Source organism: Lissotriton helveticus, chromosome 2_1 (genome assembly GCF_964261635.1).
Source record: "Lissotriton helveticus chromosome 2_1, aLisHel1.1, whole genome shotgun sequence".
NCBI classification, from domain to species: domain Eukaryota; kingdom Metazoa; phylum Chordata; class Amphibia; order Caudata; family Salamandridae; genus Lissotriton; species Lissotriton helveticus.
The window spans coordinates 326,290,493-326,316,377 of record NC_136059.1 but is presented as its reverse complement, the minus strand read 5'-3'; the positions used below and the strand labels follow the sequence as shown (position 1 = coordinate 326,316,377).

The 25,885-nt window shown below is 44.1% G+C and overlaps 1 protein-coding gene across 2 annotated transcripts in view; it reads left to right on the top strand.

The window, feature by feature from the left end:
* ADAMTS12 (ADAM metallopeptidase with thrombospondin type 1 motif 12) overlaps positions 1-25,885 on the top strand; it is a 2,873,463-nt gene that overhangs the window by 1,730,798 nt on the left and 1,116,780 nt on the right. For both annotated transcript variants that reach the window (XM_078677277.1, XM_078677276.1), the window contains one exon: positions 14,981-15,225. In XM_078677277.1, coding sequence (XP_078533403.1) covers positions 14,981-15,225 — 245 coding nt within the window. The remainder of the gene's footprint in view (positions 1-14,980; positions 15,226-25,885) is intronic.

The window sequence follows — 25,885 nt, the reverse complement described above, 5'->3', positions numbered from 1 at the left end:
AAGGTTGCAGCTATATAACTTTGAAGCTCTCTCACTGTGGCCCCTCCATACTCCTTAGATCCAGTGAAAAAACCTGCTAACTGTTCCTGTGGGTCAGAAAGTCCCGCTCTAGTGGCAGGTAATTTTCTGAACCAGCCCCTCACTATTGAAGTGATTTACCGTTGCACATTCAAACCTATTCGGACTATTCTCTTTACAGGAAAAAGATTGAAAACAATATTGTTTCAATAAGCTTCCCCTGATCTACAACTCACTGTTGCGCCAAGATACTCCTCCCAGATTTATTTGTGCAAATTAGAAATTACAATAACAATGACATAAGCTAGTTAACTATGATAATCTGGCTTGCAGCATGGGCTAGTTTAGTTGGCAGGCCATTGAAGTTCTACATTGTGTTGTACATATTTGTGCCATTATGAGTCTGAAATTTGTGCATTAAGTGCCTATCTATTCTCATATAGAAATTAAGCAGTTGTGGTTAAAGGTGACAAGTGAACCCTGATTAGTTCAAGTAATGCAGTAGCTAAGTCAGTTTACTGTGTATTGTTGTGGCAATTATGACCTACATTTGAAAGGACACTAATTAGATTTTGTGATCAAATGTGACCAAATCCTCAAGGTATGGAAAAGCCAGTCAAAAACGCCAAACACTGGAAACAGGAAATGGTAGCACAACTCTTGGGGAACTGCAACACTTTATATCAAATCATCTTATTTGCAGGTTTCTGCTCTGAAAGATCATTATTGACTGTTTCCAAATTTTCTTATGTGATGGATTATTTTTCTAGTTTTTTTTTATAGTATTAAGTTATGTATACTTATTGCTATCAGTCACATTTTGTTATTTTCAGTATTTCCTTTACATTTTTGAGCTGGTCAAAGATATCCAATTTTACATGTATGATCACCCCCATTTTTTTAACTGATGCTGCTAACCAGCCCCCAGTGTATGTGTGCTGACTCCTAAAACATGAAAAACTGGTTAAAAATCCTGATTGGCACATTTACCTTATCAGCATATTGTACCTGTGCACCCAGGGCCTGTAAATTAACTCTCATTAGTTCACGGAAGCAGTTATTGTGCCACCACTATAGTGACAATGTATAACCTGACTTTACCCCTACCAGAGCCAACCTAAATGTGCTGCTTTAAAACTGTCAGTTCGACCTGGTAAAATAACCTTTTTTCCAATCCTAAACCCTCCTTTTTCATCATTATGAGCCACTCTTAAAGTAGCCTCTATAAGCGTGAAGGACAAGGTGTATAGAAATTAAAAAGTAGGGCCTGTGTACTTAAGCTTTATATGTCCTGGTAGTGAAACGTCTCCAAAGTCGTTTTTCACTGTGGAAGGTTGGCTATCCCATAAAAAAGCACTGGATTAAATTACAGCGCCTTATAATGTAAATCCTCAGTTTGGGACTCGCTAGAAAAATTATTCAAGGACTCCTTTTAAAAACAATGTAAAATGCAACTTAAGGATTAAGTCAAATTTTAATTTATTATTGTGAAAATGCCACAATAGCTTGAAGTTAGCATCCAAATGGAGTGAGCTTCTGGGTGAGGATTTCAGTTCTGCAGATATCAAAGATGCATTAGGGACTTCGGATGAGGCAGTGTACTCTACTAATTTAAAGTTGCAACAGTTGAAAACCATATGAATGCTTTGCTACTCTCCGGAACAAATAGCTAGGTGGGCTTCTGACAATGGGACACTATCAGGTGACAAGGGCATGTGTGCTAAATGTGGATTGGTTGCTGCAGATAGTCTACATATGTTTGTCACATGCCCAGGCCTGATACGTTTCTGGAAAAATGATGTTCAAACTGTTGTATAACGTTTAGGCATTGATATGCAATTAACAGAGGCAGAGAGTATGCTGGGATATAGGGCAGTACTGGACGCTCGTTTGTGATCTCTTTTTTCAGTCATCACAGTAACGGGCCGATTATGCATTGCTAATGCATGGATCTCTAAGACGCCGCCTAGGGCGTTGGAATGGTGGGCAATGATAATAGAAACGTATGAAAGAGAAATGGCTATAGCCATGACTAGGGGAACTCGCTCTGGGAGGAAATTTGAATTTGGGGGCCTATGGCAATTATAGAATAGTGAAAATGTCAGGCAGGCATTACTACATTTTTTTTTTTTTTTCTGGAATGGGTAGTCCTGGAAACACTGACAAAAAAAGACCACAACGCCGAGAGAATACTTTTTGAAAAGGAGCAACGATGGGTACACAGGTTGGCCACAGATAGGGACGGCCTGAATGATAATATCCCATGGGGTAGCGTATATAAATGAACGATTACATATATACAGCTATACCCTCCTCATGAATAAACAAAGAAAGACAAAAAAAACCCGACTCCTATATTTTTATAAAAATATTTTAGATTGACTCAACCCTGTCTTCACAAATTATGTGAATAACGCACTTCTGAATGTTGGAGGAACAAGGCATGAGACAATACGACCTACAAGAATATAGTTGTCAAGAATACTGCGCGAGAAAAGTAATTGTGAATCTCCTTGAGCCCTATCGGGACTTTTTGAGAAGAGACATTACCTAAATTCTAAAAGCCGGGCATTGTCGAAAATATTTAAGAACATAATGTTAAATTAGCAAATGGAACCCACTCGTGAATTACAGAACCTGTAAAACTAATATCACATTATTAGATAGACCAAGAAGCAGGCCACAACCTGTCCTTATTCCGTAATTGACAAGAACTAAAAATAACATCATAAGAGACTGCAAGGATGCGCATACATGCATCATTATAATTCTCTATCAAATTAATAACGTTTAAGGAACCTTATTTTGATAGACTTTTGAAAAGAAAGACTAACGGACAAGCATGAGTCTTTCCACACTATCACACACCTAAAAAACAGCAACCCGGTAGTACCGCTGTTTCCGGGACCATTTGTGGCAGAGTCAGAACAAGTCTGATTACGGAGGAACCGCAGGTAGCAGGGGACGAGACCACAACAAAACCGTAACGTATTTAAAACGTTTTTATGCCTACTAAAATGCAACCTATCCCCATAGCAGGCCTCCGCTGACCCACATGGATCCTGAGGAGGTAGTAAGGTAACTACTTAAAAGGTACGTGAAACGAGTGAAAAATCCACTTGAATGAATGTAACTGAGCAGTTTCACCCATAGCTGTTTTAGCTTTTTTGCTCGTATCGGAGTATGAAAGTGACAAAACCGTTCGAGTAGGTACATGAAATACGCCATCGACGGTATTTGTCTTACTAAAGAATGTACGTTCTGGATGAGTGGACTAGAAGGTATATGAAATGCGCCTTCTTTTGTATGTAAAACGGTCTGCAGCACCACGTGTATGTGGTTAGTTTCTTATCGAGTAACGCTATGAACGAAGAGTGACTTAGATAGGAGTACAAAAAACATAGCCAACAGACCTAATAATCTTGACAATAGATCGCCCATAAGATCTGAATGTGTTTGCTGATTTTAGTGAGAGTCGACCCTACCTGAGAACCAGGGAATAGAGTGTGAAGTAATTATTTCAGTCACATCTTGATATGAAATCGTGTTAACTGTCCTAAGTAGATTCAAAAGTATGAACAGCAAAAAAAAAAAACGCCCTTTTAAATTTTCTCCACAGGCAAAAGGAACAACACTAATAGCAGTTCCTATACACAGATACGCTAAGAAATGCTTGGAAGTATCTCTTCACAAGTATCACACCGTTTGGTCCTGAAGAAAGCCCACCCGACCGTTTTGGCGACTGAGGGCTGAAACATGTCGACCTACACCATTTTCATGAGTGATTGAGTCATAACAACTCAACTTCACCACACCGTTTTTAATGCCTCTAGAAACCAGAAAGAATAAAGAATGAATTCTGGACTATAGAGACTTTTAACATAATTTCCTCACTTATTCACGAGCACTATTCCTGATCACTACTGCCTTAACTGAAGGGTATTTCCTCCTGGTGGAGGTGCATAACCACTAAACCCAATGATTGTGCTAACACGTGTAAAACAAAGCGGAGAATCAAGATATACCGCTTAAACGTTACCCAAAAAATTACGCGTGAATGAGGGTTTTTTATTGGGACTTACAAGAAACCGATTCCGCATACCCGTTTGTTATGCAGGACAAGTGATCCTTCTCTATCTGATAAGATTTTAGGCATTACTACAATACATGTGTAGTGGTACATGTATTTGTTTTTGTGTTTGGAGCCTCTCTCTGATATGTTTTGCATTTGTGTAAGATATACAATACTTAAAAAGTGATTTGTATTTGATATATGTTTGTACGCTATCTTCTATTGATATATGGCTTATGGTGTATTCCTGGAAATAAAAAAAATATATATAAAAAAAGAAAATGCCACTTTTAGAAAGTAGGCATTTCCCTGCATAAGCCAAATGTGCCTTTTCTGCCAGTGTTCAGTTTCACCTGACTGTTAAAGGCTCTCCTGTGACAGGATGGCCATCTGGGCTACACCCAGGAATTTAATTAAACTTCAAAAGGTACCTACAATAAAACCTTGAGGATTCAGCATTAAAGCAAACTTTGTACTATGGACTACAGATATCCCAGTTGTGCTTTCAAGCTCCCTGTATTTTTAGTGGGATCCACTAAAGTTAAGAAAATGTTTAGATTCTCTTCCACTGCATTTTTATTTTTGCTCTCCACAGTGTTGTCGGGATTGAGTAAAAGTGAGTTATTGGATTAATTGCTGGATCTCCATTGGCCTGCGCAAATACTTGAGTAAGAAATGCAGATTCTTGTTTGGAGACATTAGCTATTTTCTCCTGGCATTAAAGAAGATTTTTGAACATCCTATCTATTCTGATGAGGTAACATTTAATGACGTTCAGCAAGGTGGAATGAATGTATTCACTTGCGTAACTCATTTTCGCCAATTGGTAGCTAAAGCTTCCTAGATTGAAAGAAAATGGATGACTCGTTTTTGGGGGACAATCACAATGTGGCTAGGAAGGGCTCCAGGTGGGATTCGGTATAGTCGAGTCCCATTCGGAACCCTTCTCTCCTGCCGAATCGGTCACCTTTCCGGATGACTAAATACAAAGCAAGGAAGCCACCCCAGCTGTCTGAATCGGTTCCGAACAGGATTCAGCAGACCAAGTCATTCGTAGCAGCACAGCCCAATGGTGAGCATTTCTGAATTAGCGAGGATGATGACCGATTCGGGCAGACATTCTGAATCGGTTTAACCGAGACAAAACAGCTGTGGGAATCAGGCTTTGAGGACTGTAGCAGGCTCCCCTTCACCCGTAGGCCTCTAGATGCGGCCTGTGGGTGTACCTAAGGGACCTCTTCCCAACCAAGCACAGTGTGGCAGGTACCATAGGGAGCCACCACAAGGTGCAAGGTTGTCCCCACCCAGTCCTTTTTCCAATGGGAGCCTGTGTTTTCATTTGGAACACAGGCTCCCATTGAAGTCAATGGGAGTCTGACCGAACCCGTAAGCATCCAGACACATCGTAATCAGTCAGTAGGACTCCGTGAATGCGAATCGTTCGGAAAGCATTCCTAACCTGATTCAGTGGGAATGCTTTCCTAATGACATCGTAATTGGCCCCTTGAAGTAGTTTGAAAGAAGAAATTGTTCTACTTCATTTTCTGAATATATCTATTCAGTACTGTTGATTGAACATAGATTACAAGAGAGGGTAAAGGAAAGAAGAAAGTCCTAGGAAAGCCATCCTAACGTACCCAGAATATTTTTGTGTTTTGTCAGTCAGAGGTTTCAGTGGACTGTTGCCTCAAGAAAGTCTTATGCAGGTAGGGACAGTTAGGATTCCTTTAGCAAAAACTGAAAAGGGTCCTTGGCAAAATGCTGAGCTGTGTCTACACTGCAGTGATGCTGAACATCTCATTCAGGCATATGCTAAACAGCCTCAAAAGAATTTAGAACAAACCCGAACGTCTCACGAGAAAGAGAAGATAATAGGAGTCAGTTGGCTTGCTTATACCCACGGACCCTTCAGCTGTCACTGCTGCCGGCACACCTGCAGCACCGCCAAGACCACGGACCCGGCGCAACCCGCCCACAACACCACAGCTGAACCGAAGACCCTGCAATGCATCCTCCTCAACATCCGATCCCTCCACAAATATGCCACCAAAACCTGAGACCTCCTCGACAGCACAACACCGGATGTAGCGTTCTTCACAGAAACATGGACCCACACCACCTCGGGACCGGACATCGTCATGGCCATTCATCAAGGATACAAGATCTCCAGGAAGGACTGTGCCACCCGCCCAGGATGAGGAATTGCTATCGTCCACAAATCCACCCTCTGCATGAGCACACTCCCCGACGAGCCCACAGACCTGATGGAACACCTTCACTTCAAGATACTGGCCAGCCCTACTACCACCCTCCGTGGAACATCATCTCCCCGCATGCCATTGCGTCCACTAACTACACCCTACTGGGAGACCTCAACTTCCACCTCGACAACCAACTGGACCCCATCACCACATCCCTCCTGGGTAACCTCCACATATTGGACTCCACCAGATCGTGACCGAACCCAAGCACTCAGCAGGACACACCCTTGACCCCCTCTTTACAACAGGAAACTCCATTACCTTCAGCCACACCACCAAACTCCCAGCATCCACAGACACCAGCAGCTGCTCCCACCAACAAACTGGACCAGAATCATCGACGACCAGCTAGCCTCATCACTCAGCAACTCCACCCCAACAATCGCAGAAAACAATGACCCCAACACCGCATCCTGAACCCTGCACAGATGGATCTCTGAAAGCGCCAACACCATAGCCCTCCTCAAGAAAACCAACAACACCCTAATCAGTCAAAAGTACTTTATTCGGGTCATAGCAAAAAACATAAAAGTATGCTAAACATCAAAAGTCAAGACCACAGTTAAATACAGAAGAAAATTGTGCAAGTTAGCAATCCATACAGTACATTGTCATATTTAAAAACATACACTAACGATATGGGTAAGGGAGAATTGTATTCTATCTGCAAATATCATATAAAAAGACCATAAAAAGACGAAGAACAATTTAAAAAAAAGGAGAGAAAGCGCTCGATCACAATTCATAGATTCACTGCTATGTACAGTAGGTACACTTAATCTTCCTCTTGAGTCTCATAACTATTGTCAAGAAATTTGCTATGTTAAAAATCTCCCAAACATTAGACAGCAGCTGTAGATACAAAAGGGCAGGTTTAACTTGTCTAAAGCCCTTGTCTTTAATAAGAGAAATAATTAACCTTTTGCGAATGGGGCGAAGATGTTCACAAAAGAAGATAAAGTGCACAGTGTCCATAACGGAAAATCCGTCACAAGAACAAATCTCCAGATCTATCTCCTTAATCCAACCTGGGCGTTCTGTAAGAAGAAGATGGAATTTGTTCAATCTGAACTTTGTCAATAAGAATTGATGATTAATATTATTAACGATGCTTAAATAGGGTTCTATTTCACTTGAGGTTATTAACAACTGGTGAGCCCTTACTGTTGGTTTAACCAGCACCTTGACTTCTCTGGCCAGATATGCCATCAACTTGTATGTGTCTTTCACCCATTTCACATCCCCCTTCAATAGTTTATTCGGCTGATCAAACAATTCTGGGCGACCCAGTTTAACTGCTAGTTTTTTAACATGATTCAGCCAGGGGATGGAGTTGCCATGTTCAAGGGCTAGACAATCCCTGAGAATCTCATGGTTTAACTCCATTTCAGGGTTCAGCCAGATTAAAATCCATTTTAATAGCGGGGCTATGGCTATACGATCTTCTAGGTATTCTACCCCACACTCTTGATGAGCGATGTAGCCGGAGGTTGACTGGGGGACGGATAAGATGGATTTCAAAAACTTATCCTCTGCCACCTGCATGGCCTTTACATTTTTAAACCCCCACAAATCAGATCCATACATAGCTAATGAGATACATTTGGCATCGTATATCTTCAACACAGCTTGCAACGGCTTCACCCCCAGTTTGCGGGCAAAACCCAAGACAGCCAAGATGGACCTAGCAAAGGCATTACGTTTTACAGCCAGTTGGGGCAACCATGTAGACTTATCGTCAAAAATAACCCCTAAATATGGAAATCTTGAAACCCTAGACAGAACATTCCCTTCACAGTGCAAAGTCTTAATTCTTTTAGGTTTACTGCCCACAATCATTACATGCGATTTCGAAAAATTCACACTGAGATCCAGCGCTTTCATAAAATCAGCAAATGAATTTAAAAGACATTGCAGCCCTACTGCTGTGCGTGCTATAAGAGCGGCCTCATCCGCATAAAGTAATGCGGAATGGAGCGCTTGCCTGCCCTCGGTATATCCTTGCACACCTCAGTTAAAACAGTGCCTAGATCGTTAATGTAAAGGGTAAAGAGTAGGGGGGCTAAAATGCAGCCCTGCCTAACCCCATTAGTGATCCCAATCTTACCCGTACAATTACCCAAATGATCATATCTAACTGTGGCCGAGAGGTCCCTATGAAGGTCAGCAAGGAAGTACACAATATTTATTTCGATGCCAAGCTTAAGAAGCAACCCCCATAGTTTGGACCTATTCACACGGTCAAAGGCAGAGGAAAGGTCCATGAAGGCTAAATATAGCGTTCCCCTGTTGGCGAATGTGTATTTCCCAATTAATAATTGAAGGTTAAGGCTTTGATCTATAGTGCCTCGTCCTTTCCTAAACCCAAATTGTAGGCCTGAGAGTGTGTTTGTTTCAGCCAACCAATCTGTGAGTTTACCTAAGACCACCCGACCTAACACTTTCACGGCAGAATCAATGAGGGGGATCGGGCGATAACAGCTAGGTTCCCCTCTATTTCCTTTCTTAAAGATGGGTACAATGGCGGACTCAGAACAGGTATCCGGAATACCTGATTTACATACCCTATTAAATACATTGGTTAAAACTCGAGACCAGGTCTTGACGTCTGATTTAAAGAGGTGGGCTGGTACGCCATCAGGGCCCGGAGCCTTGTTACTTGTCATCTTCCTGATGGCGTCTGCCACCTCTGTCTCAGTAACCACTAAAGTATAGGATCCACAATAGGGGTAGGTATAATCACCTCCCCTGAGTTTTCCCCTTCATAAACTGACTTGAAATGAGAACACCAAACCTGTTCCTGAATGCCACAATCCAATTGGTCATTACAAGGATCATGGAAAAAAGGTTTGTTTACAACAGCCCAAAATTTGGAGCTATTCTTAAGAACATCTATAGAGGTTAATTCTTCCAAGGCCGCTACCCTAATTTCCCGTCTTCTGACTTCCAGTGCGTTTTTATAGGCTTTCCTTAATCAGGCCACAATGGCCTTATCCACTGGTTTACATTTCAGAGCGGCCATCAGCTTTTGATTAGCTGATGAACAGTTTTGGTCAAACCAGCCCATCCCAGTAGGGTCCTTCACTTTACCTGGTCGTCTAAGATCGGCTGCGACCTGGGTACAGATTTTTTAATAAGCCTCTAGAACCTCTTCATTCCCTGCTTGCACATTCATACACGTGTGCAACTCAGTTCCTACTTTAGTTAATAGGTTATTAGAAAAGTCTCCAGGTACAACTCTGCTCCATCTGATTCTGCGGACCTGGTCTGTCGGACGGATATCAAACTTATCCGTCCTATTACGGCCTGTCTCTGGCTTTTTGATCAGGTCCGTAATACTAAAAACCACTGGGTTATGGTCACTAAAATGTGACCAGACCGCCGAGTAACCATGGATCTTGTCCCCCCAGTGTGGAGCTAATAAAGATGTAGTCAATAACTGAATGACTTCCATTCCCTTTAAAAGTAGGTATCACCTCATCCACCATAAATAAATAAATTGTAAATCATACGTTCTTATATAGCGCCTTTTCACCGTAAGGTCTCAAGGCGCTTGCTTTGGGAACCCGTCCTGGACTTTCCCTGCGAGATTACCCCTTCTGTGCATCCCCAAGGTGAAGACCAGGCATCCCATCATGGTGGGGCTGCATAGATGGAAGCATTAGACCGTTATCTGCCAGAATTGTTTCAAGGAAATCTCCTTGTGCAGAGTGCTCAAAATGGGTATCCCCTTGCTCGATGGGGCCTAATTGTTCTAATGCCTGGCATTTATCCGGGCAACCATGAATGTTAAAGTCACCCAGAACTATGATGAAACATTGGCTTTTATTGACCTCTTTGTAATCTGCCAAAAAAAGATTTAACGTGGCCAGATGATCAGTCGTGATGACTCTATCATACAAATTATAAAAATTAATAATTAAGATGCTGTCCACCCCGCTGCAAGCAATTTGTATTGCCAAGCAGTGTGGTGCGGTGTCTAATTGGGTATGGGTGCCTGGGATGGTAGCCGAGATCAGTGTAACCAGCCCACCCTTCGCCCTCCCCATATTAGATGCTACTGCAGGGATAAAGTGGGTAGAATAACCATCTAAGCTAAAAATATTCCCTGTGTCCCATTTTTCTTGCAGCCCCACCTAAAAAAGTTCTCCAGATCGGGTCACCTACTTTGTTTTTAAGACCAGCAATGTTCCAGGTTGCAAGCTTTATACTTGCACCCATAGCTGGTTGAGCCACCCCGTCTAAAAGACAAGTTTTGCTTACTGGTGAGTCCGGACTAGGGGCTATAGATGGAGTGACAGAGGTAAGGATAACTTCGGAGGAACCTAGTCACTCGATATCTTCCAAATTTGAAACCCTAGACAGAACATTCCCTTCACAGTGCAAAGTCTTAATTCTTTTAGGTTTACTGCCCACAATCATTACAAGCGATTTCGAAAAATTCACACTGAGATCCAGCGCTTTCATAAAATCAGCAAATGAATTTAAAAGACATTGCAGCCCTACTGCTGTGCGTGCTATAAGAGCGGCATCATCCGCATAAAGTAATGCGGAATGGAGCGCTTGCCTGCCTTCGGTATGTCCTTGCACACCTCAGTTAAAACAGTGCCTAGATCGTTAATGTAAAGGGTAAAGAGTAGGGGGGCTAAAATGCAGCCCTGCCTAACCCCATTAGTGATCCCAATCTTACCCGTACAATTACCCAAATGATCATATCTAACTGTGGCCGAGAGGTCCCTATGCAGGTCAGCAAGGAAGTACACAATATTTATTTCGATGCCAAGCTTAAGAAGCAACCCCCATAGTTTGGACCTATTCACACGGTCAAAGGCAGAGGAAAGGTCCATGAAGGCTAAATATAGTGTTCCCCTGTTGGCGAATGTGTATTTCCCAATTAATAATTGAAGGTTAAGGCTTTGATCTATAGTGCCTCGTCCTTTCCTAAACCCAAATTGTAGGCCTGAGAGTGTGTTTGTTTCAGCCAACCAATCTGTGAGTTTACCTAAGACCACCCGACCTAACACTTTCACGGCAGAATCAATGAGGGGGATCGGGCGATAACAGCTAGGTTCCCCTCTATTTCCTTTCTTAAAGATGGGTACAATGGCGGACTCAGACCAGGTACCCGAAATACCTGATTTACATACCCTATTAAATACATTGGTTAAAACTCGAGACCAGGTCTTGACGTCTGATTTAAAGAGGTGGGCTGGTACGCCATCAGAGCCCGGAGCCTTGTTACTTGTCATCTTCCTGATGGCGTCTGCCACCTCTGTCTCAGTAACCACTAAAGTATAGGATCCACAATAGGGGTAGGGGTCCTCCCAATCCGGCTTCAGAAAAAAACACAGTACTGAAACCACCCTCCTCACCGCAACAGACGACATCCGCACTCTAATGGATAAAGGAGAAACAGCAGCCCTCATCCTCCTAGACCTCCCAGTGGTGTTCGACACAGTCTCTCACAGCACCCTAATAGACAGACTCCATGACGCAGAGATCCAAGACAAGGCCGTCAACTGGATCCGCTCCTTCCTCTCCGGCAGAACGAAGTGGGTCAGACTTCCCCCTTTCCTCTCGGACCCTAAACCAATCACCTGAGGAGTCACCCAAGGGTCCTCCCTCAGCCCTACCCTCTTCAACTTCTACATGGCTCCTCTCGCCCCCATCGTCAGAACCTAGGGACTCAGCATTGTGTCATACGCAGACAACACCCAACTACACCTACAACCTACACCTACAATTAAAGACTAACAATACAGAAGTACTCTGTAATCATCAAAAAAGTTTTGTAGACAGCTCTTGTAGTTAGTGGTTTATTCTCCAAGTTACATCTTAGTACGATCTATTATATGCCTCAATATATGCCCCACCAGGAGCAGCCTCCTGGCTGCTCAGCCCATCTTCTCCGACTGCTCTCTCACCAGTACAAACATTCCAAATGACATCATATTGTTAGAGCATCAGGCACAGAACAAGGGCAGGGAAGGTGCATTACTTAACATGCAGATTACTACACATCTTTCCCTTTATAATGATTAAACAAAATCAAACAGTATACACATATATAAACATAGGAAGAGAAGATAAACATTCCAGAAATAAACGTAATAGAACACAGTACTAATATAGGAAAAAACTCTCCTTATGTAATAATAGATATAATAATGAAAACTGTAATAATAGTAATGCAGTAATAATAATGCAAGTAATAAACTGTAAATTAGAAATAGTAAATGTAAACAAATAGCAGGACCAGGGAATATCACATGCCCTCTACTGCAAGCACTGTAACATACGATACACTTACCCCTACTGCACACTTTTGCAAGATCAGGGACTCCCACTCCCACAATAATACTCTGTTCACATACTGCATTCCCATGCAGGACCAGTAACTTAATTAAACACTGTAATAAAGGAAACACTTCCCTTGTGACATTAAATATCAAATCAGATTTTAACATCACCCTATAAATCATTGTAAAGGGGGAATCCACCTCCCTATAAACCACACACATACAGTAACCTCCCAAAGGGGACTCTACTCCCTATAAACCATACACACACAGTAAACTCCTAAAGGGGGGATCCACCTCCCTATAAACCATACAGACGCAGTAACCTCCTAAAACGGGGGAATCCACCTCCCTATAATACACTGCAAAATAAAGATACACATTGAGAATCAATTTAGACTATAACACGCGAACAGTACCTTGCAAATTAAAAGCAGATGTAAATAACATTTCTACATATCACCAAGTTCAACACAGTATCACTGTCCCAGTTATGGGCTTACTCCGGATTCTAGTTTCTAAAATCGCTGTCTCTGTAATAGGTACTGTGGCCCCTTTCTCTCGATCGTATCTAGTCCAGCTCGGTGTCACCATATTGGATTATAGACTCTCTGACTCACGGTCAATCTTCACGTAGCTAACTATTCATGAACTTTATTGCAAATTAACCAAACCTGTGATAAAATGTCAGTTACAATGTTCATGAAGCGATAACAAAACGTTGACTCCCTTCAATTTCATTCCACGTTTGCTCAAACATCCAACAGTTCCACAGTCGTCACGTCGGGAAGCGTCATTAAGCAGGTCAGCTACAGAACACAGAGACAGGACGTCAATCTGGGGACCTTCTGTAATTTCATTTTAATATTATGGAGTCACCAGTCGTGGTTGGGAAACATTGCATTACAGTTACAATAGACCGTGCAAAGGCTTGTAGACTCCAGTCTAAAGATGGCGGGATGTGTCGTGATGGCGCGCCGTGTGACTTGCAGCAACAGCATGCACCAACCCTCTCCATAGCGCAAAGCTTGGACAGCATAGAGGCATCTCTAGTTCGGTAAACTGTGTGCGATGAAAATTGAAAATGCTTTTGAAAGAGAAGTTTTGCAAATAGACTGGAATATCCTCTTAAAGCCCAAGGGTTTAAGATAGTGAAAGCCACTCTTCTTCCCCATCGTTGGCTTATTATTATCTAAGCTTCTGCAGCCATGTGTTTTTCTAGTACAATTCAGATCAATTTTTGCACCACAATTTAGTTTCAGTGCAAACATAAAAACTTTGATCTGGACAAAACTCCTACATTATTCAAATCAAATAGCCAATACCACATATGGGTCTCGAAAGTAAACTTGCACGTTTCAAAATGTTTTCATATAATTTGCATGGGATCATATAAACCATTACATTTTAATAAAAATGAATTTGCGTCTTACATTTCACCTTTTATGTTGTTTGTAAATATTTAAGTTCTCTCTGCATGTAACTGCAGTTGTTGTTTGTTTGGTTTGATAAACACAGTGCCTGACTTATTTTTCTGGTGACTGCAGTACTACTACAATACATCTAAAAGGGTTAAGGCAAGGTCCCCTAGTGAATCATGCTTATCTTTCTGGGCCCTTCCGTTTAGGCATTTTGGTAACAGCCTACCAGTTGGCTTTTCATAATGATATGTAAATTGGACGCAGTGTAGCGGTCAGTCACTTATCACTTTCATTCTGTTTTCACCTCCCCTGAAGCATAAAACAAATTTATGATTAAACAATTAAAGGTTCTAGCAATATAGTTGGTCTGTCAAGTATATATGAAACCTGCAAAAGTAACAAATAAAGGGTGTTTAACACTGTTTTATTAAAGTAAAACAAAAAGCCACAATTTGCAGTTTATTGAGTAACAATCTTTTTAAAACATTTGATTTTGAGATGATTGTTCAAAAACAATTTACTTTTACTACAAATGAATTTACTGTATTATGAACACCTTCTCACAGAATTGACCCAATAAGTTAGAGAACTACAAGTGCATATGAGCATACTATAGAGCATTGATTAAAAAAGAGGTGAATCATCAGCACTACACAATGACCTGAATGTTGATTGATCAGTATTTGAAAATATGTTTCCATGGAAATGTACTGCAGTTGTTCAATCCAGACATAGTAAATATTTAGAGAGTTCCACATCATTCTTTAAAAGTCTTTAATGTGTTGCTAAGCAAAAAAGGCCACTGCTTTCCACTAGCTCTTTATCAGAGAAAAGAGTCTGCTGTTTAAGGTTAATCAGTAGCTGTAATTAAATATAATAACATGTATGTATCACTCTTCCTGTTCTCAGGTTATGTTGACATTGGATTGGTTCCAAAAGGCGCCAGAGATATCCGGGTAATAGAAATTGCAGAAGCAGGAAATTTCCTTGCACTACGTGGAGAAGACCCTGAAAAATATTTCCTAAATGGTGGATTTATAATTCAATGGAATGGGGACTATAACATTGCAGGAACAACATTTAAATATGACAGAAATGGAGATCTGGAAAATTTGACCGCATCTGGGCCTACCAATGAGTCCCTTTGGATACAGGTATTTGTTTTATTTTGCATAAAGGGAGTGGAGTGTGTAAATTAATTAAATGTCTGATTGTTGCTCATGTCCTGTTTATAGTTTTAATCCGCTTCCAAGTTGATTGTGTACGTTAATTAAATGTCTGATTGTTGCTCATGTCCTGTCAGTAGCCCTCTTGTGGAGCTGGACAAAAGCTTAGTAGGACATGGGTTATACATAGTTGTTAGACCTGGGGTTACCAGTCCACATAGGGTAGCCTGGCACAAGTGGGCAAGACTAAACTCAGAGGCAATTTGTGTATGCTTGCATCACATCTCATACAGTAACTCAGCGCCCATCCACCCAAAAGAATGACTCTACACCAGTTTGGAAAAATACGGTCTGTTTCTATAAAAATAATATCTTTATTATCGCCTTGTTCCTTTAGCAGGCTTTACATTCAGTACTTTACATTTCTTTGTATTCAGTTATTGGCATGTAGACATTTCATAAAACTGTATATTACTTTTCTTCCCCCCCCCAAGCACGAGGAGCTCAGAGATCACTCCTGTCCCTTCAGCCAGTAGTGTATATTCCACATACCTAATGAAAGTAATCAACAATTTTACATTTCTTTACAGTAAGACCTGGCTGTACATTACCCTTGGGGTCTCAAAGTTCTTACAAGCAGGAAGTTACAGGTTTCAGCAACAGTTTCAGTAATAGCACACTAGAACCATGGTTCAGGCAGCTGGACATTTGAGTAAAGACAGGCAGTATATTTTATCATTCTCATGAAATTGTATGAATTGCTTTAAAACCACAGTATACCGTCAAGTTTTCACAGTGACATTCTTTGTCTCTAATTGATCTGCAACTCAGAGGTAACCTCCCGACCAATGCTTTTTTACACCCTGAATGACCCCGTTTCCTCAACTTCATGAGCCGTGCCTTAGGCCTCTTTCACTAAACTCTCTCCTTCAGGCTACTTCCACTAACCGGAGAGAATGCGGTAATCCTAGAGTCCCGCACTCGTGAAGTACTGTTCAGGGTGCAGATAAACCAGTGGGTGTTAGCTCAAGGTCTGATGGTTATTTCTTGGCCCCCTCCCGGTGATCGACAGTTACTTTACTTCAGGCCGGAATCCCGGTAAGCCAAACTCTCCCCCTCCACTACAGTTCCGCCGGCTGCAGCGAGGCTCTCTTTGCCTCTGGGTCCCGCACCTCACTTCTCAATCTTACCGGGTATGTGATAGATTCATCCCGGTGTGTCCACTCAGTCACGGAAGCTTCTCCGATCACGCTCTCGCTGTTCAGGGGTGATTCCGGCCCTCAGTGCAGTGGGCAGTGTCAGTGGGCTAAGCCGTAGCGATGCCTCGCTTCCCTCGGCGTTTCTCACAGTTCGCCGTCCCACCCTCACCTCACTCGTCAGAGGGGGTGGGTGCAACGCGGCCAGCCTTCTTCAATTCCCTCCCCCTTCTTCCGGGTTCGGACCCGTCCGCAGACACTTGCCTCCGCGATGCCGTTCCTCACAATTGCTGCCCGGCTGACATAAACCAGGCCCTATTCCCCCGTATCGTCTCACAGGGGCCCACAATTAGGAGGCAGCGGTACAGTGGCAGGATCAACAACCGCCAGCCATGACAAGGTAGGGTTCTTTCCTTGAACGAGTGGGCACAGGGAATCTCTATAGGGGATGGCAGTGATGTAACAGTCCTCACACTTCCTGGAGAAGCAGTTCAGGTAGAGTCATGAAACGGGAGAGGGAAAGAGATCGCCAGACAATCTTCTTTCTAGTTGGATTTCCTCCCTGACGATTTCCCAGATCAGCTATAACTACTCCTCACAGGAATTCTAATAGGATTATGGAGCAGAGGGTCATTAAGCAATCAGGGCTCAGTCGGTAGGTAGGCAGTATAGAGCAGCCGACCCACAGGACGATCTAACTTCAATCAATGCACCTGCCTCCCCACACTGTCGCTTCACTCCTCACTAGGCTCCCCTCAAGCTCCCTGGTCATTCTAAAATGGAACTAGGTGATACTAAAGATATTATTTTTATGAAAACCGACCGTATTTTTCCAAACTGGTGTAGAGTCATTCTTTTGGGTGGATGGGCGCTGAGTTACTGTATGAGATGTGATGCAAGCGTAAACAAATTGCCTCTGAGTTTAGTCTTACCCACTTGTGTCAGGCTACCCTATGTCATGTCCTGTCAGTAGCCCTCTTGTGGAGCTGGACAAAAGCTTAGTAGGACATGGGTTATACATAGTTGTATACTGTTTCGTCAACAAACTGTGTGAAGTTTGTGAAATCCCAGATTGCCTATCCTAACGTATTAACAGTGCTGTAAACATGTGTGTAAGTGGGGGAGGGTGGGCTGACTATTGAACATATTACTTTAGCACATTCCACATCTTAAAAGTGTTTAACAGTTTCAAATCAAATGTAAAAATGTAGTTGTAATATCTGTCTGCTTGACGGCAGTATTATTTATATTGATTTTGGTTGTTTGTTTTAAATATTTTTCATATTAGTTTCTGTTATCTATTTGTCCACTTCATTATTTGTCTCATCCCTAGAATATTATGTGTTTGGGCATTGCATGCACAGCACAAGTAAGTAAATACAAAGTATTCATAAGATACATACTTTTTAAATAAATGTTTATTTCTAACTTTGTCTATAGGAAAGACAAACTCACACAGGTTGCAAACTTTGAAAGTAATTTTAAACACCTACCTAAAATGCAATAATGCATTTACAATTTTTTTTTAGAAGGAATATTATTCAATTTGTTTGCTCAGACTTAATTATTTGCAAAGTTGACACGCTTTACAAACTCATGTAGTGTGTTATTTGGCTACTTATCAAGACTTGGCAATTTAACTTATGTGCAGTAGGGATGTATGACGTTACAACGCATGCTTTTACCACGCATGCTTTTACAACGCAGTTTTTACATCGCATACCATTACAACGCATAGCGCTTTGGGGTGCTGGATAGTGAATAGTTTAATTTACTATTCCAACTCCAGTCCCCGTGGACACTAGGGAAGGTGTTGGATAGTAAATTAAATCTATTCCCTATGCTAGAGCGTCCCCCAGCGCAATGCGTTGTAATGGTTTGCGTTGTAAAAGTTGCGTCGTAAAGGCACTGCGTGGTAAAAGTTGCGTTGTAAAGGATGTTTCCCGTGCAATAGGAAAATATCAGAACTTACCTGAGTCAGCTGTTGAGTTTAGAAAAGTTTATCATAACACATTTCTTTAAAAGTAATTAGATTTATTTTGAAATATAAGACCTAATTTATCCAATATCTAATAATGATGAAGAATATATTGAGAGCAAACTGATAGCCTGAATTGTGTCTATGTGACAGAAAGGGTGTTCTGGCACTATAAGAAGTTGCCATTGAGTCTGCCCCCTGCAGCCATTGTCACATTTGGATACGTCTAGTTCATCTCTTGTCTAGAAACGTGGTTATTTCTGTCATAGATTATCCCAGCAGAGTTTACTTCTTTCCTCTTGTACTGTTGGCTATTTGATGTATTATTACACCTCCTAAGAATTATTTCAATTGCATAATATATGAACTGCAGTGCTCTCACCCTGTGACACATCTAGCTTGTGACTGTAGAAGCCATCTTAGAAAAAAGGTTTCAACCTCTAAAAGAAGTATGCTCTGCATCACACAAAAATGCTTACTTTAAATATTATAAAAAAATTGAGTAAGTACGTGCTCTGCAATATGTGTCAATTTTTGGTGTTGAATAAATGCTACATAGATGTCTGTTGTAAATGTTCAAGAAGTTCAAGGTGTTAATGATCATTTATGTGTAAGGTCCTTCTTCTGACACCCCCCATTGGAATTGAAGTTTCTGAAACTCAGGCATGCTTTAACTTCATGTATCATAAGTTGTATGAGAGAGTAACCTGTTACACCTCTGATTCTATTTTTAAGAGTTTTTAATGATTTTAGCATTATGGCTCTATCCAGAGTACCTTTTGGGCTGTATGAATTGTTTCAGCCTTGGGCGCCTTTAGTTGTACATTTTTTTTCAGCTTCAGTTCCTGCTCTAGCTCTGTGTGTGCTTTTAGCGAGGGGATGTTTTAATTCGGTGAAACATTGAAGGGATCACAGTGATTATACTAATTAATCCTTTATATTTGTTATCCTAACTTACCCATTATTTTTTAACCTAGCCTGTTACACCTTTTGAATCCGGTAGTCAGAGGTCAATTGATTTTTGGCTCCGCTCTTTGGTTTGAAAAGAGAGTGCAGATCAGGGCAGCCATTCTTCTCCTTTGGGATGTCTAGAGGTGCCATGTTAGTACGGCAGTGCTCTAGTTGACCCTGGGAGTGTAATGAACCCTCCTCTAAGAAAAAGGGAAATGGGATGGATGTGTCATGAGAGACGGTAACCTGCTACACTTCACATTCTATGTTATAGGGTGTTTGATGATTTTACCATTTTGGCTTTATGCTGAGGATCTTTATAGGTGTAGGAAGTGCTCTAGTTGACCCTTGGAGTGTAATAAACACTCCCCTTAAGAGCATTGCTGTGGTGAGGATGCTCAGTGGACGTGTGTAGCGGGCGTGCTGCTGACTTGCTGAAGGCATGCCAATGTGCCAGACATGTTGCCCGTTCGACTGCAGCCTCTCATTCTACTTTCAGATACTCTTATTGTGAGCTACATAATGTGAGGCCCTCAGTAGACTGCAGGTAGAAGCTTGGACTGCATGTTGCCCAGGTTCACAGGTTTGCTGTGAGTGCTTGGTCTCACTTCAGGTTCAATAGTGTTTAAAATTAGTTGAAATGATTCAGGTCATAAAAACAATTTTGCTGTTCGTCACACAATTAACATGTTTTCCACACCAGATATTGGACTTGCCTTTTCAGAAGGGTACGCCTCTGTGCACACTGATAAAATGGGGAGCAGAGGTGGGGTAGTAGTGATTTACTTTATGAAAGTGATAGGGCCAGATGTACGACCGTTGTTTGCGGTCGCAAATGTTAAATCGGCCCATTTGCAACCGCAAAATAAGTCTGCCCTTTGTACAAACCCTATTTTATGAGTCGGTAACTTATTACCGACTTGCTAAATAGGGTTTATGACTCACTATTAGGAAGGGGCATGCCAAGAGCATCCCTTCATAATAGCGAGTTGCAATTCAACGCACAATTGTTTTGCCACCGCAATTGGGCTCGCAAAACGCTCGCAGTTTCCCACCCATTTCACAAAGGTGGTAAGACGCTCACAACCGGGAAGGGGCCCCCAGGGGACTCCTTCCTATTTGTGACTGGTAGCCAAAATATTTTCTAAGAGCAGGCAGTGGTCTCACGGGCCACTGCCTTCTCTTAAACAATTAAACAGAAACGTTTCATTTTTCTTTTCTAAATCAATCCATTTAAAAAAAACTGCTTTATTTAAAAAGCAAAAGACACACAGATGATGGACGGAATGCAGAGCAAATCAAACATTACCTCCAGTCAAGAGATCTGGGTTAAATCCATTGTTCTCTTTTTTCTCAGCATGCCACCCCAGTTTGTACCCAGCCATAGGCAAATCAGTCTTGACCCTGTTGCTTATGGGAACAGTCCAGCCTGAACTGCCAAGCCAGGTCCTCCCTGAACCAGAAACAAGCATCCTGGGACCAGTTTCATGGTATCACCCCTCATTAGCCACTCTAGCTTGAATCCAGTGACACAGTGAGCCCCGGACCCACGTCTGGGCATACCCGGCACACATAGGGCGAGAAAGCAAAAGAAACACAGATGATGGACAGAATGCAGAGAAAATCAAACATTCACCCCAGTCAAGAGATCTGGGTTGAATCTATTGTTCTTTGGCTCACCATGCCACCTCCATCATGTGTGTGTCTTTTGCTTATTTAAAAAGCAGTCACAGACATTGAAGGTCTCCTGACTGCGAGTGCTGGCCATTCCAAATGGGGTTGTGAATTGCGACCTGCCTAATGAATATTAATGGGGCAGGTCTTCTGCAACCCCATTGGGAATTGCAAACAGTGTCTGAGAAACAGCTGTAAATTTCATTTTGCGAGTAACAAGACAACACAATTTGCAAGAAGCAAAATGGAAGGGTCGTACATCTGGCACGTAGACCTTTAAATTGCTGTATTTTAAAGGAGCAGAAGCATTGGGTTTCTGTACTGAAAGTGTCTCCCATTTGTCTGCAGCAGCGGCACTGATCTATTCCACTTGGTTATGCAGGCCATTTTCTTAATTCCTTAGAGGAGGTCATAGCTCAGTTCACCATTCAATTTTGAAATTTCACCATTTAATGGGATTTCAATCTTTATATTGATAATAGGTCTGACCCTTGTGCATCTACACTGTTAGAGAAGTTGGAATCACTTAATCTCCATCAATGGATTGGTACCCACACACACAGCAGGTCAGACATACCTTGACCTCATTTTCTCTAATATTGCCATATCGGTCGATAAAACTTTGGCTGTAATCTGGCCTACCATTCTACAGTTCCCTTCTCTTGGGATGGAGAGGGTGTATCGAGCAGGTGGGACCCTCTGGCTAAATCTGTCTCTTATTGTGCCTGGAGACATGCTAAGTCCTCTGAAATATAGAACCAGTTGGCCAGTTCGGTTCCTAAGCTCCGTGGTGATATGGTGAAAGATGTTGAAGCAACTGATAATTGACTGCAGTCTATGACTAATAAAGCGGTTCCTCAAATAACATTTTCTCATCAGAGACTATGAGCCTGATTCATGTACGGGCCGTTTTGCGTGTCCCTAATAGCGAATCATAGCGACTCGCTATTGAGGAAACTCAAAACGGCATTCATGTACTTTTCGGGGAAAAAATAGCGACTCGCACGCGGGCGCTAAAGCCGTTAGCGACCAACTAAAAACGCAGAAAAATCGCTATTCCCGGCTACCTGCGATCGGGATTGCGACTCGCAATCCCGTGCGATCGGGATTGCGACTCGCAATCCCGTGCGATCGGGATTGCGACTCGCAATCCCGTGCGATCGGGATTGCGACTCGCATTCTCGCGCGATCGGGAAAACGGGAAGACGCATTCCGAGCACCGTGATGACATCACATCCAGGAAGCAGGCAGTTCCCACCCCCAAACACCACAGTGACGCTATCCTACGAGTGTGCACGTCGGAAAGCAGACGCCTAACCAGCGATAGCGACTCCAGAAACGCCTGAAATAGCGACCGCCATGTCTGAGGAACCTGTCCCTGGCCCCAGCAACAGCGCAGGACGAAAGCGCAAGCTCAAGTTCTCAGAGCAGGAGCTCGAGAACCTAATTGAAGGGGTGGTGGCCAACCATGACCGGCTCTTTGGTACCAACTCCAGAAGGGTCCCAGAGCAGGACAAGCGGAGGATCTGGTTGGGTATAGCCGCCAGCGTCAACTCGGTGGGTGTGGCCGATAGGTCCTTGGAGGAGCTAAAGAAGCGCTGGTACGACCTCCGAGGTCGTGCCAAGGAGAGGGTGGCGGAGCGCCTTGGTGAGGCATCGGGCACTGGAGGTGGCGGACCGACAGTCCCACCCAACACACCCCTGGAGGACCAGGTTGAGAACACCTTGGAGAGGGAGGCGTGCGTTGGCGTGACCCCTCTGGACTCCTCCCGCCCCACCCAAGATACCCAAGGTAAGTGGCATGCGACTGCGACCCTGTCCCCTATGACCATCCCTGACCAAATAGGCTCACTCATTGGCCCTTAGTCATGCCTATGTTGTGCATCAGGAAATGCCCTGAAGCATTGTGGGAGATGTAGTATGTCCACAATGTAGTAGTACCACAATGCAGCCAGAAAGGTTCCAAAGTACGCAAATCCACAGCCATCCAGGGAATGTCACCCAGCATGCATGTAACATCTGCACATCTGACAGTCACATGCAACTAATGAGTATCCACTTACCCTCACAGGTGGCGCAGATAGCAGCGACAGCGAGAGGCTGCAGATTGATGAGGAGGCCCAGGAGGAGGACTCACAACCCGAAACACAGGCACCAGCCCCTGCCGCTGCACCAACACCAGCAGCCAGGCCCCCCACCATACCTGCTCCTGCATCTGCCGCTGCACCAACACCAGCAGCCAGGCCCCCCACCGTAGCTGCATCTGGATCTGCCGCACCACCCGCAGCCAAGGCCAGGCCCCCCACCGTAGCTGCATCTGGATCTGCCGCACCACCCGCAGCCAAGGCCAGGCCCCCCACCGTAGCTGCATCTGGATCTGCCGCACCACCCGCAGCCAAGGCCAGGCCCCCCACCATACCTGCTCCTGCATCTGCCGGCCCACCGGCAGCCAGAGCCAGGCACCCCACCAATGTGCCTCCAGTTCCTGCCGCACCAGCAACACCTGCTGCGACACCACCTGCAGCTCGTGCAACGAGATCTGGGCCTGCGACAGCGGCAACACAGCGGCCGATCAGCAGGAGGGGCAATGGGCATCTCCATGCCTGTATGAGCGTCGAGCGGCGCATGCTCAGAATCCACCAGCGCCAGTCGCAGCAGCAAGGGGCCATCCAGCTCCAGCTGCACAAAATTGGCCGCAATGTGGCGGGAGTTGGAGACAAGATGGACCGCATGACGGCGGCCATGTGCCGCATGACTGCAGCCATGGAGGATAACACTGCTGCGCTCATCAAACACCGCAGTGTAGCAAGCAGGCGCCACCACCAGCTAATGAGCCGGCTGTCGTCCTATAGTAGGTCGAATTATGTGGCAGCAAATGCCACCACCCAGTTGTCGCGGCGCTCTCTCACCCAGCAGCACCAACTGGTCCAGTGCTGCGAGGACATAACACGTGTCCTGGAGCACCTAACCACCGCCGTGACGGCACTTCACACACCTGTGCTACCGGCCACTGTAGGGGGAGACGATGCCAGTGAGGGTGCCTCCAGCGTGAGCAGCCAATCTGCCATGCAGGTCCCGCCACCTAGGCGCAGCACCAGGGCAACGCCTGGTACAGCTGCCCAGGATGAGGATGAGCCTCACAGGCGCCTGGGCATTACGCGCCGAAGGCGCCTTTGACACTGTCTGAGGGACACTGCCACAGGCTGACGCTAAGCCTGCCAAAAACCTTCTTCACACTGCAGTATGCAGGAATACTGTAATTTGTAAATAGTTGAAACCATGACCTTTTTCTTGTGAATGAAACAAATACATTTATTTTGCTGCACACATTAGCCTTGTGTAATCATTACATTTTGCATGCAATTGTGATATGTAGGTTGGGGGAAGTGGGTGGGCTAGAAATTGTTCGCTGTGATGTGGTTGCGACGTCTGAGGCCTTCAGCTGGGTTCTCCCCGCGTGCATGGTGCGCATGTGCTGGTGGCCGGTCGTCCCCCTCAGATTCACTGCCTGAGATGTCAACAGGTATCCGGCGCTTGGTTGCAATGTTATGAAGCATTGCACAGACAGCCACAATGCGGCAGCACGCTGCAGGACTGTAATACATCGCCCCACCTGTCTTGTGCAGAATACGGAACCTGCTCTTGAGCAGGCCAAATGTCCTTTCTATACAGTTCCTTGTCCGGATGTGCGCAACATTGTAGCGCCGTTGCTGAGGTGTGGCAGGGTTGAGGTAAGGGGTCAGGAGGTATTCCCGTAGGGCGTAGCCACTGTCACCTGAATGAGAGGAGCAGATGTTGATTGCCTGTGCAGCGCAGTTACTTCATAGCAATGTGACATTGTCGACAAAGTGTACTTACCAAGTAGGTGTCCTTCCCCAAACTCTCCCCTGAGCAGTCGTGTGTGGAGTCCGCTGTGCCTGAAGATAAAGGAGTCATGGGTACTCCCTGGGTACTGGGCCACAATGTCAGTGATGATGGTCTTGGCATGCAGACCATCTGTATGTTGAGGGAGTGGTAGGACTTCCTGTTGCGGTACATATACTCCGTGGCAGCTGGTGGGCAGATGGCGACGTGGGTACAGTCTATGCAGCCGAGGACATGGGGAAAATGGGCGACATTGTAAAATTGTAGTTTTGTCAGGTCCAATTCCTGTTGGCTCGTGGGAAATGTGATGTGGCGGTGGAGCTGGCTGAGCATGGCGTCAACAAAAGTGTGGAGGCAGCGTGACATGGTGGGCTGGGATATCCCCCCAGCAGCGGCTACTATGCCCTGGAAACTGCCGGAGGCCAGGAGGTGCAGGCTGCACAATACCTGCACATGTGTGGGCACAGAATTGTTTCGCCTTGTTGGGTGCTGCATGATGGGGTCGAGTTCTTGTATCAGCCAGGTGATCATTTCCCCATTCAGCCTGTATTTAGCATAAATCTGTTCTCTGGTTTGGCCCAGCAAGGTGACCCGCTGGCGGTAAATCCTTTCCTGCCTCATGCGTCTCCTCCGTGCTGCTCGCTGTAGCCTTCGCCGCCTCACCACCATGTACATCCCTGGCATTGTGGAACGCCTAATGCTGCTGCTGAATGTCCTTATGTGTGATTGGTCAGGCCTGGACCTGTTGGTGATTGGCCAACAGTTTTTCAAATTTTACTTAATCATGGCTTTTATGGTTACCACCTGCTTTGAGTTGTCCTTAAATTGCGCCACGCAAACGTGCGAATTTGCGCTTTTTCGCTATTGTATTTTTTTCATGAATGCCGATTGAGACAATATTGCGTTTCGCTATTCATTTCGCAGATTCCGTGGTTGGTCGCTATTTCCGTATCGCTAATGCTCGACTACCCGGAGTCTGCGACTA